The sequence below is a fragment of the Vidua chalybeata genome, chromosome 26 (genome assembly GCF_026979565.1).
Source record: "Vidua chalybeata isolate OUT-0048 chromosome 26, bVidCha1 merged haplotype, whole genome shotgun sequence".
In the NCBI taxonomy this organism is placed as follows: Eukaryota; Metazoa; Chordata; class Aves; order Passeriformes; family Viduidae; genus Vidua; species Vidua chalybeata.
This window is the reverse complement of record NC_071555.1, coordinates 26,457-43,130: the sequence shown is the minus strand read 5'-3', so window position 1 is coordinate 43,130 and position 16,674 is coordinate 26,457. Positions and strand designations below refer to the sequence as shown.

General features: G+C 48.1%; 2 protein-coding genes across 4 annotated transcripts in view; one reads left to right on the top strand and one right to left on the bottom strand.

The window, feature by feature from the left end:
* Positions 1-16,203, bottom strand: part of CAVIN1 (caveolae associated protein 1) — a 28,875-nt gene extending 12,672 nt beyond the window's left edge. The window contains exons 1-3 of the mRNA XM_053964944.1: positions 14,853-16,203; positions 13,695-13,830; positions 1,794-2,244 (exon numbers count right to left, since the gene is read on the bottom strand). Of these exons, the coding sequence (XP_053820919.1) occupies positions 1,794-2,213 (420 nt within the window). The 5' untranslated portion in view covers positions 2,214-2,244; positions 13,695-13,830; positions 14,853-16,203. The remainder of the gene's footprint in view (positions 1-1,793; positions 2,245-13,694; positions 13,831-14,852) is intronic.
* LOC128800062 (V-type proton ATPase 116 kDa subunit a 1-like) lies at positions 4,802-12,659 on the top strand. Of its 3 annotated transcripts, XR_008434904.1 has the most exons (8): positions 4,803-4,947; positions 5,838-5,923; positions 6,689-6,815; positions 8,304-8,386; positions 8,998-9,061; positions 11,189-11,339; positions 11,580-11,697; positions 12,502-12,659. XR_008434904.1 is itself a non-coding variant. In XM_053964945.1 (7 exons), the coding sequence occupies exons 1-7, from the start codon at positions 4,924-4,926 to the stop codon at positions 11,220-11,222; spliced, it is 624 nt and encodes a 207-aa protein (XP_053820920.1). In that variant the 5' UTR covers positions 4,802-4,923; the 3' UTR covers positions 11,223-11,323. The 3 variants fall into 3 exon arrangements, 2 of the variants coding, with proteins under 2 accessions (XP_053820920.1, XP_053820921.1); XM_053964945.1 differs by lacking the exons at positions 11,580-11,697; positions 12,502-12,659 and adding an exon at positions 10,379-10,584 and having other exon boundaries at positions 4,802-4,947; positions 11,189-11,323; XM_053964946.1 differs by lacking the exons at positions 11,580-11,697; positions 12,502-12,659 and adding an exon at positions 10,379-10,584 and having other exon boundaries at positions 5,841-5,923; positions 11,189-11,323.
* Positions 16,204-16,674: the final 471 nt, after the last annotated feature.

Sequence of the window (16,674 nt, the reverse complement as noted above, 5' to 3'; positions counted from 1 at the left end):
GTGGGGGTCTGAGAAGTGAGACACTGAATTAGATGAGAGTTATTTTGCAATTATTTGGTTGTAACTGTAGACACGGTTAGGAAAGCACAGTGAATTGCTCAGTTGACCCCCAGGGTGGACCCCAGCGCTGCATGCTTTCCCGCTGGGGCCGGGTCTGCTCCACTCCCATGGAAGTGCCAGCACGTCCATGAGGGCACAAACGGCTCCATTTTACATGGTGCAAACCTCGAGAATTCCTTACCTGTGCTCTGTGACATTCAAATCACACTAAATTCCATGCTGGGAAATTATCCCAAATCCCACATAATTTCTTCCCCTAATGCCTCCATGAGTCCTCAAGTCCCTGGCACAGCCCCTGGCCAAACGATTCTTTCTGAGGCTGCTCTGTCCTCACCACAGCAGCAAGGGCAGGCCCCAAGCCTTTAGAAGCAGGATCGCTTTTTCACATTCGAAAAGAAACTGCTCAATATCAATAAGCCACAGCAAACCAAAACAAACTGCTCATGAAACACTAACCTGCAGATGTTTGGGATGCTTCCCAAGGACCTTGAACCTTGCCAACTTCCTACCTATTTCTGTAACTGACATGGAATGTTATGATTAAACAATTCCCTCCACTCCTCTCATTTTGCAATAGTTGTTGCTTCTATTTTATTTTTCCATGGATAGATTGATGCAAAAAGCTTGTAATAAATCCATACACATATATCTGGCTATAACTGGTTGTGTTTCCTGTATGATCTGAACAGGCTCAAGTATTTCAGCCTTTCAGCCGTGAAAACAACAAATGCTCAAGCTCTGAACCAAGAAATCCCACAGGCCCTGTACGTGTCCAACCCCTGAGCCTGTCATGAGCCACTCGCCCTCAAACCTCACAGAAAGGACCATTCTCCCTTTTATTCTGCTCTTCTTCCCATGATCAGCACTCGAAGCTTCTCCATTTGTTCCTAGCGCTGGCTATTATTAACCCAGAGGCTTTCAACTGTAGCATTAACTGTTTCACTCACTTTTCTCCCCCGGCCCAAGAGAAGAGTTTGCTCTGATGCGGAAAACTAACTCCAGGAAGGAAACCTGACAGAATCACGTTCCTCTCTCTCTCTCCTTGTTTAATGTTAAGTGAAAATTCCAACATTTCGTGCAGGGGGTGAACATCAAGCAAACCAAAGCTGTTATTGAGACCAAACAGCAAGGCTTGCAGGATGCAGAAGAAAGAAGATGGGAATTGTACAAGCCCTCAGCAAAGGCTGCCCTGAGCACTGCCAAGCTCAGGGGGCTGGGCTGGATTTTCTTTGACAGCTCTATCTGCCCTGGCTGGACAGATTAACCCTGAGGCTGGGGTTACTATCACTTGTTACCAGATGCATGTCACAAATTTAAAATATCATCGGTCTCCACATAGCCATACACATGGTGTCTCTTGGTAGGAGAGACATTGGCAGATGGATTTACAACAACCCCTTCCAGATCCCAGAGCACTATTGCTCTTTGTCGAGCTAAGCAGTTAAATCGGGTTATTTTGATACTTCTGGCCCATTGCAGTGAGTTCTTAGGGCCTCATTCCCTATCTGCATTAAAATTCCTGTTAAATGGGACAACTGTGTCAAACTTTGTCTTAGGACACACAGAAAATGTTAAATCACAAATGAGGTGACCAGGGACCCACCTCAGTCTGGACTGCCAGACAATCTGGAGAGTTTGGGAGAGGGCTGGGCTGAACATGCATCGTGACAGGACCCTCAGCAAAGAAAACACCCACTAACAGGATGTAAAGACATAATGAAACAGTTCCTTACCTGATAGATCATGACTTTGAAGTTCCTGCGTTTCAGGAGCTCTGCTTCGTTGGCCTCCAGCTTCTTGATCTGCCCGGCTTGCTTCTCCAGGTTCTGCCGCACCGTTTTCACGTTGACGCTCACCTTGCGCACCTTCTCCAGCATTTTGTTGACCGTGTTGCTGGTGGTGGTGTGTGCCTTGGTCAGCTTGGTCAGCTCTCCCTGGATGCTGGTCACTGCGCTATCCATCTCTTGCTGTCTCTCCTCCAGCTGTGTTTGGGTCAGCTGGATCTGATCCACTGCTCCGATGATCTTGTCCAGAAGGGTCAGCACCATCACACCGTTGATCTGGTCTGGTTTGATGGGCTCCTCGGGCGCTTGCTCCTCCGAGGTCTCAGAAACAGTGGGTGGCTCGATGATTTGCAAGGTGGTGTCCTCCATGGTCGCTCAGGCTCACCCGGAGAAGCTGTCACTGCAGGGACAGAGCAGGGAAAACTGAGCCCGAGCCTCAGCTAAACTCCGCACTGGGAGACACGCCAGGAATGGGGAGCGCAGTGAGTGAGTGTCTGTGCTGAAATTCAAATGGCACAGCTCTGCACAGCCGTCCAGTGGAACTGCCCTGCAAAATTTTCCAGGCTTGCAGGTCATTGGCTGACTCCACCTCAGCCATAGAAAAGGAGCCGCTGCCAAATGCCTGCTGACCCACCCTTTTGAAATGATTAAAATAGTTGGAGGGGAGACGATGGCTCTGCATGCAAACACAAGCACAGCTCAGCCAGGAATGCAAAGCCCTGGAACTGCAGCCTCCCCTTCTTTACTCTCAGTCTAAAGGCACTGAAGTAACAGGAAGAAAAAACAAAATCCTTTAGTAAACGGCTCAGGAAGCTGCTGGGAAGAGAGTGGGAAGCAAGCAGCCCTATCTGGGCACAGCTGTGTGCACTGAAGGCTGGTTTAAACAACTGCACATGCTGAAGTTCAGCTGGAAGTTCAGACCTTTTGCCAATAATAAGGTTTGGGGTTTTTGTTTTTTTTTTTTTTTTTTTTCCCAGGTCTATGAGAGCATGAATTTCAGTATCTTAAAGAAATGCTACAATTTGAATTCAGGAAGTCACAGCATGAAAACTGGGCTGGAATCTCTCTAAGATACAAGTCTGTATGTTAGGAATGCCCCCTCCCATGAATGTACAAGAGGCACACGTAGTACATGCAGAGTGCAACATGTCTCCACACAGATTTAACTCAGAGAAGGATAATTCACTGCTGAAGTGAGGCAGCTGGGCACTCCCCCTGAAGGAGCTCTCCCAGCTCTGCAATCCTTGAGCCTTCTGCAGGTCCAGTCACCAGACTTTAAATGCAGGACACACTGCAGTGTACACTGCTTGTAAGCATAGCCCAAATTACTTGTGGACTTAGTGGTAAAAACCCTAAATGGTTCAAAACAGGGAGACACGGGGGAGGCACCACCAGACCTTGCAACAACCCAGCTGAACATGCCAGGAATGTGGAGAAGGAAAGTTCAGATCTTGGGGGTGACCCTGGGCCAGAGCCTTCACTGGTTCTGGGATTTGCTCAGCCAGAGGGAACCAGGTGCCCACGGACAGAGCTCCACTTGGGAAGGCTGTGGGCTCCACTGGGAAGGCAGCTTCCCTCATTCTACAGCTTTGACAACGGGTGTTCATCCTCAGCACCTCCAAGGCCAAGTCTGCTCTCGGCCTTTGCCGCTGCCTGGCAAACAGCAGGGAGAGCCCTGGGTTCCTCCCAGCTCAGCTGCCTCGGTGCAGGCTGGAGAAATGATCCAGCCCAGCTGCACACTGGGCAAGCCCGACAGTGTCCTGCAGCTGCAGAGGGACATTGTTCATCCACAATGCTCACAGCAGTCAGCACTTTCCCTGCTCTATCCCTGCCCCGTGACTGCTCACTGTCCCCGCTGAGCTGGGCCTGCTGCCTCTGGGGTCACAGAATTGTACCACGTGCCCTCACAGCAGCCATTCTGTCACGTAGTGAAAACAGGCTGCTTTCTGTACACTGTTCTTTCCTAGAGGGACCTTTTTCCAGAGCGTTTATTTCCAGTGTTTGCTGCTGCTGAGAGTTCCACGAAAAGGCCCCAGAGCTGTTTGTCCCTGGGGTCACCTGCTCCAGGGTGGGCTTCCACAGGTAAACGTGTAGGGATTCAGGTACAGGACAGGACACACGCGGACCAGAGCTCCTTGAATTTCTCTTCAGAAATTCTGAATTTATGAATTCAGCCTCTGAAGTGTTATGTGGAGACTCATCAGGGTCACAATACAAATTCCACTGAAGTAATAGATTGATTAATTAATTAATTAATTAATTGAGCATTTGATCAAAGCCTGAAGCTTTCAGAGGTTAGTTGTGGAACAAAGCCAGTATTTGAAGAGTTCGACATCCATGCCATACAGGACTCCAATACATCTCTGTGCCTTTGGGAATAATAAAAAAAAAAATCTGCCTGAGTCAGTAGGTCAGTGCGGATAGAACCAGACAAACCCACAGGCCAGGGATGTACATCTGTTCCTGGGGCTCAGTGAGCTCAAGTGACTCACTTGGTGCCCCTGTGCCCACAGCCATCGCCCTGGACTGGAATTCCCACGGGCTGGAACACCACGAGTCATTTTCTGTGTCTGGATTAACTTCAGCTCAGCCCCTTTTCTGCGGCGGGGACACACCAGGAGCAGCCCATGGCTGGGAACCGGCAGCGTCCCCTTGGGAGCCTCAGCCTGGAGCCGATCTCTCCCAGCGGAACACCGGGCTGCGCTTGGGGCTGCTCCTCGCTCTCCCTGTTCCTCGCATGTCGCTGCCCCGGGCCGTGCACGGGGCCGCACCCGCGGCCTCACCGAGACCAGGCCGGGCCCAGGACACGCTCCCAGTGACGTCACAGCTCCGTCACCACACCGCTCATGACGTCACTCACGGCGGCGCGGGGCCTCCCCTTCTCATCACTTCCGGGGCGGGGCCGTGCGCGGTCGCCAGGAGACGCGCGCGTGACACCGCCCCGCGCGGACGATGACGCGCGGACGGGAGCCGGCTCGGGTCAGGCGGCGCCGGCGGCGGCAGCGGCCGGTAATGCCGGGGAACGGAACGGAACGGAACGGAACGGAACGGAACGGAACGGAACGGAACGGGGCTGGATATGATGGGGACGCGATGCGATGGGGTGGGTTTGCAAGGCTGTGCTCTGTGTGTGTGCGTGGATGTGGGTCAAACTCTGCCTTCCAGTGTGGTTTAACAAGTTCCCTTGGTGGCTTTGTGGGAAAGACCTCCTACATTCCACAGAGGGTAGACTTTGGCCCCCTGGTTGTGCTCAGAAGTGTAATCTTTGGCATTTCATTTTATAAGCTGCAGAGGTAGAACTAAGTGTGAGGTGGGATTGAACAAGTGTGAAGATGGTGCAAAAGAGGATATGATTTGAGCATCCTTGACCTGAATTTCTGACACTTACAAGCCATATTCCTAAGAATTTTAGCCTGCAAATTGGTTGCAAAGAAGGACAGTGTAAAACTGTCCTGTTTCAGTGCCTTGCTGGCCAAAGGACATGCCACGTTGCCGGCCTGCTCTGAGCAGTGTTTGTGTCACTGATGGTGAACCATACGGTGAATAATGATAAATTAATTTAATATCTGGGGAAATACATGAGTCAGTTGTGTTTCTCTGGTTTGTGCCTTCAAATATGGATATTGGGAACATCACTTGTGTTTAAAACTTGAATTTTTTTTTTAATTCTGTCTTTCTTCAGACTTATATATGTCCCAGGCCCTTTGTTGCAACAGTCTTCAAGCCTTTCTTGTATGGAAGCCCTGCTGAGCCATTCCATTTTTCCTCTTGTTTTTCTCCTTCCATATGTGATTCTTGCTGTCTTTTCTGTCATCTTGTTCCTCTTTTTGCTGTCTTATGTTTGCTCTTCCTTTTCTTTCCTTTCCTTTCTTCTTTTCTTTCTTTGTCTCCCACAACTATCTCCTGGCTCCTCATTCCCTCCATGCCACTAACTGGTTTCCTTAGATATTAATTGATTTGTGAATTCAGACTGAATTGCAATTGCATCATCAGCAGATGGCAGATCCAGACCTGTTGGAGGAATCCTCTTCACTGCTGGAGCCGAGCGAGATGGGAAGAGGTGCCCCGCTCCGACTCGGGTAATTGCAGTTCAGGATTGCTGGATTAGGATCCTCAGCCTATGGAAGCAGCAATGATTTGAGTGCAGTTGTGGAACTTTCCACACCAAGCAGATGAAAGCTGATCTAAAACTGGCTGTTGCTCTCTGCTCTTTTCTTGCCTATATTCACTTCCCAGTTCACGTTGGTGCTTCACAAATTTCTCTCTGCACCAAACAGTTAACCCAGTTCATTCTGTGTAAGCCTGCCTGGTTGTTTCCTCAGATGTTCTGAGATCTCAGAGCTTTGTTGAAAGTTGTAACTACTGTGGGCACATAATGGTCTGAAGTAACTGTATAGTTCTACATCCTCTTTATCAGCTGCTTCCAGGCTTCCTTGTACATGTGTAATACTTTATCTGGACATGGGGTTTGGTCCAGTGAGGTCTAAGTATGAGCCCAGGACATACTCACTGGCAGCCATGGCTGCTGTAACCCTTGCAGCCAATGTACCAGGAATGTAGGGGAATGAAGGCTAGAAAATGCATATCTAAATGCATTTGTTTCTCCTACAAGCAGTGAGTTATATATTTTTAAAATAATATTTCATTCTGTTAAAAAACAGAGCCTCTGCTATAGTGCACTTGTTTTGCTGTGTGCATTTAGAGAACCTTCCATTCTGCTTGAAGAACTAATGTCAAAACAGGGTTTGACAGCTTTCGGTGCGGTGCCAACCCCCAGGTGCCACGGTGTGCTGGCTGTGGGGTGGCTCAGGTGCAGCCCCTCAGGCCGTGCTGTCCCCTTGCAGGTTCGTGGCTGGCGTGATCAACCGCGAGCGCATCCCCACGTTCGAGCGGATGCTGTGGCGCGTGTGCCGCGGGAACGTCTTCCTGCGCCAGGCCGAGATCGAGAACCCCCTGGAGGACCCCGTCACGGTAACGGAGCTCCTGCTGCAGCAGCAGGATCTAAACATAGAAGGGATCTTCAGACAGAAGCCTCTGTCCTGTCGTAGTTGAGGCAGAGACAGCACAAAGCGACACACTCCATTTTCAGAAGGCTTCAAACGCTTGCTTTTTATACATTCTTACAAAACTCCTAAGTTTACACTTTACTCATTGGTCAGGAAAGACAAAGAAAGTTCTTATTGGAATAGGCAGTTGCAGGTTATTTATCCTTTCTTTCTTGGTTTCTATGTCAACAACCTTGGTAGAAATTTCTTTCAAGGCTAAACATGGATCCTCTTATCAGACTTCTCTTTGGCTCACAGAAGTCACTGTAAAACCTCTTCCACACTGTTCCTCAGTGAGGTCCATCCCAGCACCTGTTGCAGCCTCTGAGCTGCAAACAAATGTTTTCCTGTTTAATTAAAACAAAAATAGGAGGCTGGATGGGGAGTGCTGTTGGAAGGGGGAAAACAACTCAAAACATGGACTGCAGCAGGGCCTTGGGATTTCTCTGGCCCAAACTGCAATGAGGAGTGATTCCTCGTGGGAGATGCTCTTTGGGACATGGGCGGTGTGTAGTATCTGAAGCTCATTTCTCTGAACTTGAACCTTTCATTTTTTTCATAATTCACTAATCAGTGGTTTAAACATCCACCTCAGAATCGTTCACATTACTATAGAAACAAATAATAAATGTTGTGATTGGGCCTGGTTTTACATCCAGTGTCTTCTGTGCTCAAACCAGTGGGCACTGCCCAAACTTGGGGCACCCTTGCTCTTACCTAGTAAAGGGCTGCCCTGGAACACAGACCCAGGAGGTGAAGCTCAGTAATGGCCTCTCTTTCTCATGTGAGGCTGATGTGTTCCCTTCTCCCACCAACCACTGGTAGCTGACCTGTGGAATCATCTGTCTGCTAGGAGAGACTTTGTTCTTATTGTGCAGAACTTCCTTAAATTGAGGTTACACCTAATGTAATTATTCTTGAAACATTATGTTAAAATTTCCTAAGTAAGGTAGAACAATAACTTGTCAACAAATGCAGGAAAGGGGCCCTGGCTGCCCCCACGGACACAGCTGTGTAAGGAATGTGCCTCTGGCCTCCCTGGGAGCCACACTGGTTAAACTCCACTTTTTTTTTAATCTTCATTCACTCTTTTGGCTTGATTCTGTAGGTGAGCTGACTGAACTAAGTGCTGACAAAATCATTATTTTTGGAGCTCTTACCAGGTTTTCCCATTTACTTTACTTTATAGAATCAATAATGGATAACCTGGGGCATTTTGCTTCAGTGAACACAACTACAGTGTAGGTATTCTGTACTGAGGTGATAAAATTGCTTTCCTTTTTCAGTGTTAATCAGGTACATTTCTTGACCTGCTCTGCATATCTGAGCTCTGATGGACAAACTCAGTGAAAGGAAAATTAGAATTCTGGTAATTAGCCAATGCTAATTTCTACAATTCTTTCCTTTGTTCTAGGGGGATTACGTGCACAAGTCTGTATTTATCATCTTCTTCCAAGGTGACCAGCTGAAGAACAGAGTCAAGAAGATCTGTGAAGGGTATGAAAGTCTGACAGCTGGGCAGATCTCAATTATTTGAAACACACTGACATTATTTTATATCGATATTTCTCAACTCCCTGTTTCACAGTGGCTGCAGGAGCACATATTTAGAGAGCAAATGAAATGTGCCATAAGTAACTGAAACACATTTTACAGTCACACTTGCCACTCCCCAGCCTGTAATGCTCAAAGTACACAGCTGCTGTGCTAGGGAATGCAAAAAAACAAGGCAATGGTGATTTCTGGGGCAGGCCTGATGGGACATCAGTGGGACATTCTCCACAGTGGAGACAACAGTGACTGCTTCTATCAGCAGTTGCACTAGTGTGACATCATTCCCCCTCAGCTGGATGGCTGACCAGCCTCATGACAGTGCCTGGAGACACTGGCAGCACAGGGAGCAGAGCATTCTCTCCCACTTCTGTTTTTTTTAGCACTCGAACTTCTGCTTTGGCCTAAAGCACTTCTGCATCCCTTTGATGTAGGGGCTGGAGCTCTGCTTGGCAGTCTCTGCTGATCAGAAACTTCTCTCAGGGTGCCTCTGCCTCACCCCCGACTGATTGATCTTCTTTCCATCTCTGTCACTGAGGTGCTTCCCTGTCTTCCAGGTTCTGGGTCTCCCTCTACCCATGCCCAGAAACACCTCAGGAGCAGAAGGATGATCTTCAGATGGTAAAATAACTGGAGCCAATGAACTTTCTTAGTTTGTTTTTTTTTTTTTTTTTTTTTTTAATAATATGATTAAAAACTCTATTTGGAAACTTTAGATTCTGTCCAAACAGGAGGATTTTCACCCCTATGAGATGACCATATTTTCAGCTTCGGGTAGCTTGAGACCAGCAGTGCAAGAGAGGTGTTTGGAGACTGCTCAGTTGTTTCTGTGTCAGGATTTGGGATGGGTGGTTTGATCTTTCTGTAGGGCTAAGCAATTCATTATAAACAACTAATTACAGAGAACTCCACACCAGAGTGAAAAGAGGAACTCATGTAGGGAGATCCTGTAGGTTCTGACTCTGAGAGCATGTTGTGTAACTGCCTGCTTCATCTGCAAGTACTTTGAAAATGTTTAAGCTTTTTTCAAACTGAGATACAACAATGCTAACATTAATTTAGCTCTTCCTTTTTCTGCCTGTCTTTATATTTTCATGTTGTGCTGTCCTGAAGAGCTTCTGCTTTACAGCTAATCTCTTGTGCAGCAGCCTGAATCTTGGTAAAAAGTAATTAGTACCCAGATCTTGTGGGTGCCACCTCTGAAATACCTGGTGCTTGCTTCAAGGAAGAAAGGCAGTATGTGATAAATTAGAAAGATTTAAGGGATTTAAAACAAAAATTGAGAAAAGGTTCAGAAAGTAAAAGGAAAAAGGGTTGAATTTGACCTACTTATTTGATACAGAAACTGTCTCAAGTGGGGAGTTGTGCAGTTGTGTATATTTTAAAGTAGACAGGAACTCAGAAGCAATGTAACTGCTATAGGCAGCATGTGCCTTGTGTCCTCACTTTCCCTGCAATCTAAGACTTTCCACTCTGGAAATCTGACTTGGCCTGAGTTTGATATGTTCCAGTTGGAAAACGCCCTCAGTAGGAAACACTTTCTCCTTTTCCCTTCAGTAAACAAGTCTTCCAGGGTAATTTGTGTGTTTTTTCAAGGCAGCACACCCTTTACTTGCAGAACTCTTCTCTGCTCTTTTAACCTGGGTGGAGGTAAAACTGTTCCCTGTGATCTTGGCACAGTTCGTTGTTCGAAACAACCACTGACCTTGGAGCTGGAGGAGGAAAATTATCAGAAAGTGTCCCTGGAAAAAGCCCTTAAGCTTTTCAGCAGAGCTAATTACTCTGGGGGTACATCACAGACCGCAGGCATGGGGCAGCCTGTGCCTGGGTGGGGGAGCAAGCTGGTCGTTAGTCCTCTGTGGGAAAGGCTTCTCTTGTTGGTGCACCTTGAGCTTTGGTCCATGATTTGGCCTCATCTTTCTGCTGCTCTTCTGAAAGGTGCTGAACCAAACTGAGAATCACCGCCAGAGGGTTTTGCAGGCAGCTGCTAAAAACATCCGCGTGTGGTTCATCAAAGTGCGGAAGATGAAGGCAATTTACCACACCCTGAACCTGTGCAACATCGACGTGACACAGAAGTGCTTGATTGCTGGTGTCCTGTTGCTGACCTCGATTCCATCCAGTTTGCTCTCAGGAGAGGCACTGTGAGTAGATGCTGTGCCAGTCAGCTGAGGCAGCACCACGTGGGTTCATTGCCTTTTCTGTATTGTGAACCTCTGAGCACCATCCCCTTGGGCTGTTGGAATCACAGAGGACAGCTTATTTAGCATGCAGGAATGATGACTTAGAGATAAAAGAAGTAACAAATACATTGAGTGAAGGTTAAAGTTCAGGTGAATGCTGGAATGGTGAGGAGTTTACTGTGTGTGAGTCCTTTGGTATGCTTAGTTACCCTGGCTGGGCTCTGTAGTCCTGGTGTCTGGATAGAGGAGCTCTCCAGGATGTTGGCAAATTCACCCTCTGCCGAGATAGTCAAGAGAGTTGGGTTTCTTGAAGTCCTTCCACTTGCTTTTTGTTTTCTTGTCTGTCCTACACAGACAATGTTCACCTTTACTCCTGCTACACAAAGTGGAGAGCAGTGGAATCCTGGCAGCCTTCCTCAGCTGCTCCAGTGTCTCATTGTGCAAGCACACTGCAAGCACTGAAGCTTGCAGTTTTCCAAATGCCAATGGCACAGCTGTGTTGGACTTAGTCCTCCAATGCTCTGAGGGTGGGTTTGCTGATCTTCTCTTTGTTTTTCTCAAACAGGAGCACAGCGGATCCACTGTCCCATGTATTTTAAACAGGATGCAAACCAATCAGACCCCACCCACATACAACAAAACTAACAAGATTACTTCTGGCTTTCAAAACATTGTTGATGCTTATGGCATTGGGACATAACGGGAAATAAATCCAGGTAAATTCAGATGCAGAAAACTCCAAGACTTCTGTCTCAAATTTTTTAGTTGTGATGTTTATCTGTATTGGCTGTCCTGTGTGGAAATCTCTATTAGAGAATTCTAGTAGAGACTCATCAGCTTTCAGTAACAGAGGGGAAGCTAGGGAGTTATATTTGCTAAATTGCCTGAACTGTACCATGATGAATCTGGGCTGACTAACACACAGTGACCTGGAAATGTTGTCTTTTCCCTTACAGCACCCTATACCATCATCACCTTCCCATTCCTGTTTGCTGTGATGTTTGGGGATTTTGGCCATGGAATCCTGATGACTCTTATTGCACTCTGCAGGTGGTGAGGAAGAGCGACAATGAGGTAAAGTGGCAGATCATGCTGAGCTGTGCATTTCAAACAAAGAGTTGCAGCTTGGTTTACTCCCATCCTTTTCCCATTGAATTGACAATGCCCATTACTCCTCCTTTGGAATTTTTGAAGCACATGGACAGGCTGGGAAGCCTGAAGAGCGCGCGCGCGCGCACACACACACACACACACACACAGAGTAGTGTAATTTCATAATAGTATAGAGTTCCCTTGATTTTTCCTTTTGTATATTTATAGGAAATTATTAATTTAATTTGTCTGAAGGAAATTATCAAGTGTAGTAGGTGAGTTGGCGTAAAAAAATCACTTCAAATTTAGCTGGATCATAGTGCGGTTTAGCCACTGCAAAACTCCCAATTCCTGTACATATATATCCCATCCCTGACATTTTTCCTATTTGCTGCTCAAGGTTGGTTTTGCTGGCTCAGGGCTGACAGGAGCAGAACCAGGGTTAAGATACACTGGCAGGGCTGGAGGAGACTGACAGTGTCTGTGCTCCTGGTTCCAAACTCGTGCTGCCAGCTGGGAGTTGCATCAGGCTGTGCAGTGCAGTTTGTCCTCTCCAGCTACTCCTGGGTCCTCTGTGGAGATCCACGGTGCCCCTTTATCCTCATTATCTGTGCTGCTCTGCTCCCTCTTGCACCCTTAATCCCTGCCAAGGGGAAATAAATTTTGGGCTCTTGGTCCATGTGGCCAATGTTTGTCCTACAACAGACTGATTTCCCTGGTTTGGCTTTAGGAGGGACTTTCCCTGTTCTCACGGATTGTTTTGTTCTTTTTGGGTTTTTACACCAGATGTTCTACGCAGTATTCAGTGGTCGATACATCATCCTGCTGATGGGGCTGTTCTCCACGTACACAGGCCTCATCTATAACGACTGCTTCTCCAAATCCCTCAACATCCAGGAATCTTCCAAAAAATCCCAATAAACAAGGATGTGTTGCAGACCCAAGCTGCCCCCACCTCAAACCTGTGATGCCCTGACAGTCCCAAGGCAACCCTACAAACTGACATCAGGAACCTGGGCTGGCCACTTTTCTTTCCCAGGGAAAAGGGTCGGTCCTTGTCTCCAGGGGCCTGTGGCCCTGTGTCCCCAGACACCTCCAAAAATCCAAACGATCGAAGATGTGTCGCAGACCCAAGCTGCCCCCAGCTCAAAGCTGTGCTGCCCTGACAGTCCCAAGGGAACCCTACAAACTGACATCAGGAACCTGGGCTGGCCACTTTTCTTTCCCAGGAAAAAGGGCCGGTCTTTGTCTCCAGGACCCTTTGTCCCTCAGTAGCTGGCTGCGTCCCAAAATCCGAACGACTGAGGATGTGTCGCAGACCCAAGCTGCCCCCACCTCAAACCTGTGCTGCCCTGACAGTCCCTAGGGAACCCTACAAACTGACATCAGGAACCTGGGCTGGCCACTTTTCTTTCCCAGGAAAAAGGCTGATCTTTGTCTCCAGGGGCCTGTGGCCCTGAAGTGGCTGGACACCTCCAAAAATCCAAACGATCGAGGATGTGTCGCAGACCCAAGCTGCCCCCAGCTCAAACCTGTGCTGCCCTGACAGTCCCCAGGGAACCCTACAAACTGACATCAGGAACCTGGGCTGGCCACTTTTCTTTCCCAAGGAAAAAGGCTGATCTTTGCCTCCAGGGGCCTGTGGCCCTGAGTGGCCGGACACCTCCAAAAATTCCCGACAAGCAAGGATGTGCCCTCCACTGGCACCTTTCCAAAGCATTACACTAGATTCCAGTAATACTCTGCATTTCCAGTGGTTCAGCCTGTCTGACCCTCATCCTGACCCTGAAAATGCACTAAGGAATTCTAAAACAGCCCTTAGGAAGGTGTAACAATGCCCTAAAAGACACCAGACAAGTCCTAAGAAGCCTTCCAAAACCCCCTAAATATTCCTAATGGTCCTGCAAAAACACTCAAGGAAACCTGCTCAGCCTCCAAACCCTTCCTGGTGCTCTCTAGCCCACAGATGTCATCCCTACCTTTCTCCAGGGGGTCCCGTTGTCCTCTGAGGGTTCTGTCGTTGTCCTGGTGTGAGGGTCACTGCCTTGTCCTAGCGGGAGCGTTCCGGTGTGCTCTCGCTGTTAGGGTTGCTGTGTGGTGCTGCTGCTGGCAGGGCTGAAAAGGGAAAAGGCTCTTGTTAGCGGGGCTGCTTAGGCTGAGATTAGGGCTGGGGGGAGAGGTGGTGCTCCTGTACCCTAACTTGCCTCCTAAGCTGTACCCTGTAGCCCTGATCTCCACTGCACTGTCCAGCCCTCAAGCCCTCGCCCTTTACCCCTCAACCTCTCCCTCTGCCCCCCAGCCCTCAGGCTCTGTGTGTCACCCTCGAGCCCCCCCTTTGCCCCTCAAGCCCCCTCTCAGCTGCCCCTCAGCTCCTGTGCATCACCCTTAATCCCTCTCCTTTGCCCCTCAGCCCCCAGCTTCTCCGTGTCACGCTCCAGCTGCCCCTGCCCCCCTCAGCATCTCTCTGTCACCCACTGTCCCCTCTCCCTGTGCCTCCCTCAGCTCCCAGCCTCTGTCACCCTCAAGCCCCCACAGTGGCCCTCAGCCTCTATGTGCTGTGCCATGAAAAAACATAAAATTTCCCTAAAAACCCCTCATCTTCAAAATGTTCTAAAAGCCCCACAAAAACATAAAAATAGCCTCAGAATACCCTTAAAATACAAGAAAAATACCCTACTTTTAAAAAACCCTAAAACACACCTAAATATCCCTAAAAAACCTTTAAGAAATCCCTCAATATTCCTAAAAGAGCTCTAAAAATACCCCAAAAATACTTAAAATGCCCTGATAAGACCCTAAAAAACCCGAAAAGTTCCCTCAAAAGACCTAAAAATACCCTAGTCCTAAGAGTCCTCCACATACCCTCAATAGACCTAAAAAAGCCCCAAGAACACCCCAAAAAAAACCCATAAAAATTCTAATTAGTAGTAAGAAAGCCATGAAAATACCCTAAAAAAAATCTTTTAAAAGCCCTAAAAAAGTCCTAAAAGTATCCTAAATAGTCACAGAAAATTCCTAAAAAGCTCCTGTGAAAAAAAACCCTAAAATATCATTTTAAAGCCCTAAAAAACCCCTAAAAAAGTGCTCAGTCCCCAACCTCTACCAGTCACTCTCTAGCCAGCAAACATCATCCCTACCTTTTCATTAGGGTCACTGCCTGCAGCTGCTGGGAGGGTTCTGGGGCTGTCCCAGCAGTAGGGTTGCTGCCTGCAGCTGCTGTTGAGGAACACTGGTGTTCTAGGGTGTCGTGGTTTGACATGGAAGTGAATTTTTTCCAGGAAGTTGGGTCAAACCAATCAGTGGTCAGGTTTAGATATTGGCACCTGGAGTGACCACTGAAAGTATAGACACGCCTCTGAGAACACAGGGGGTTAAAAGCAAGAACTTCCAGGAGAACTCTCTCTTTTAGTTCTGGTCGTCAGAGAGTGCAGACTCCCCCCCTGCCCAGCCTTAGGCTGGGTGGGGGAGGGGAAGCCACGCGGCCTTGTCCAGGTAGGCCGAGGGAGCTGAGGGTCTGGAACCCAGCCAGCTCCTGTGGACGGAAGGATAGAGAGAAGCAGAGATACCTTTGCCCCCCCCAGGTGGGAAAGAGACAGAGAGCCTGGCGGCACCTGAAAATCTGCCGGCAGAAGAGAAGGAGAAGGGAGGGGGAAATGCCCAGCGTGGGAGGCGGAACGCAGGACTGAGATATCGGCCGTCCAGAGAGTCTGAACTTTTAACCCTTTCGAGAGAATGAAAGCTTTTTTAAAAGTATTACTCCTCCTTAATTTACAGTAGAAAAGAGATAGTCCGAGACCTGAAATGTTAGAAAAAGAAATATTTAGGTAGGAGGAGATGATGAAGTAGCTTTTTAGCTGGACTTTTCTTGTTAGCCATGGACTGAACCAAAATCTCCTGCAATAGAGACTGCATTTTAGAGGGATGCAGTAGTGACCCAGGGAGACCTGTTTCAGCTTCGAACAGCACAAGAATAGCGAGAAACGAAGAGAGCTGAAGAGGGAATGGTGATACCCTCTGTCTTCGGGAAGAAGATGAGTCCTGTTTTTAGACCCCTCGGCCCCAGGGGAAAATAGGGGGGACTGTAGTCCCAAGATAAAAAACTGAACTTATATCTTTAAGTCCGTAGCAAAGCATCCTTAAAAGAGCCCTATGAGCAGTCTATCCATGCACGGTGGTGAGAGCACTGTGACATAGAAAGGAGAGTGTCACACTGGCAGATTTTTCTTCCGGGCAGTTGCCATGTGTGACAGGGAAACACAAGGAGGCAGCTGTGTTTCCTGGGGGGCCTGTGGTGCAAGAGAGACTTCTCTCTCCCTTGATAGTTTAAGCATAGATTACCTGAAAGGTAGTAATTTGATCAAGAATCCCAGGTAATGTTTCATAACTGGGTGTGTTTAAAATTGAGAGGAGGAAGTGTAGTTTTAAAAGGTCTTCATCCTAAATTTAGTTTATGTGTTTTCTGTATTAGTAGTAGTTTAATAAAGTTTTTTTCCTTTGTTATTAAGCTTAAGCCTGCTCTGCTCTGTCCCTGATAACATCTCACAACATTTATTTAAAGAAAGTACATTTTCATGAAAGCACTGGCATTGCGCCAGTATCAAACCATAACATAGGGGTGAGCTTAGGGTTGGGGTGAGCTTAGGGTTGGGGTGAGGGCTGCTGGTGTACCCTAACCCTTCCTGGTACCCCGTGCCCTGTCCTTTGTACCCCTAACCCTCAGGGTCAGCTCTCCACCTGTCAAGTCCCCCCCTTTTTGCCCCTCAGCCCGCAATGCCTGTGTGTCACCCCAAGCCCCCCGACACTGTCCTGTGGCCCCCTAACCTCCACCGTGCACTTTCCACCCTTGTAGGGGTGGTTTTAAGGGTGAGGTTAAGGGTGCTGTGAGGGCTGGTTCACCTGTCACCCTCAGGCACCCCCCACTTTGTCCCTCAGGACAGCCCCTGCCTCTCAGCCTCCTTG

Coding starts and splice junctions, on each gene's coding strand:
- LOC128800062 (XM_053964945.1), top strand. CDS start 4,924: ATGATGGGGACGCGATGCGATGGG. Junction 4,948..5,837: donor TGGGGACGCGATGCGATGGG/GTGGGTTTGCAA, acceptor TTGCATCATCAG/CAGATGGCAGATCCAGACCT. Junction 5,924..6,688: donor GGTGCCCCGCTCCGACTCGG/GTAATTGCAGTT, acceptor GTCCCCTTGCAG/GTTCGTGGCTGGCGTGATCA.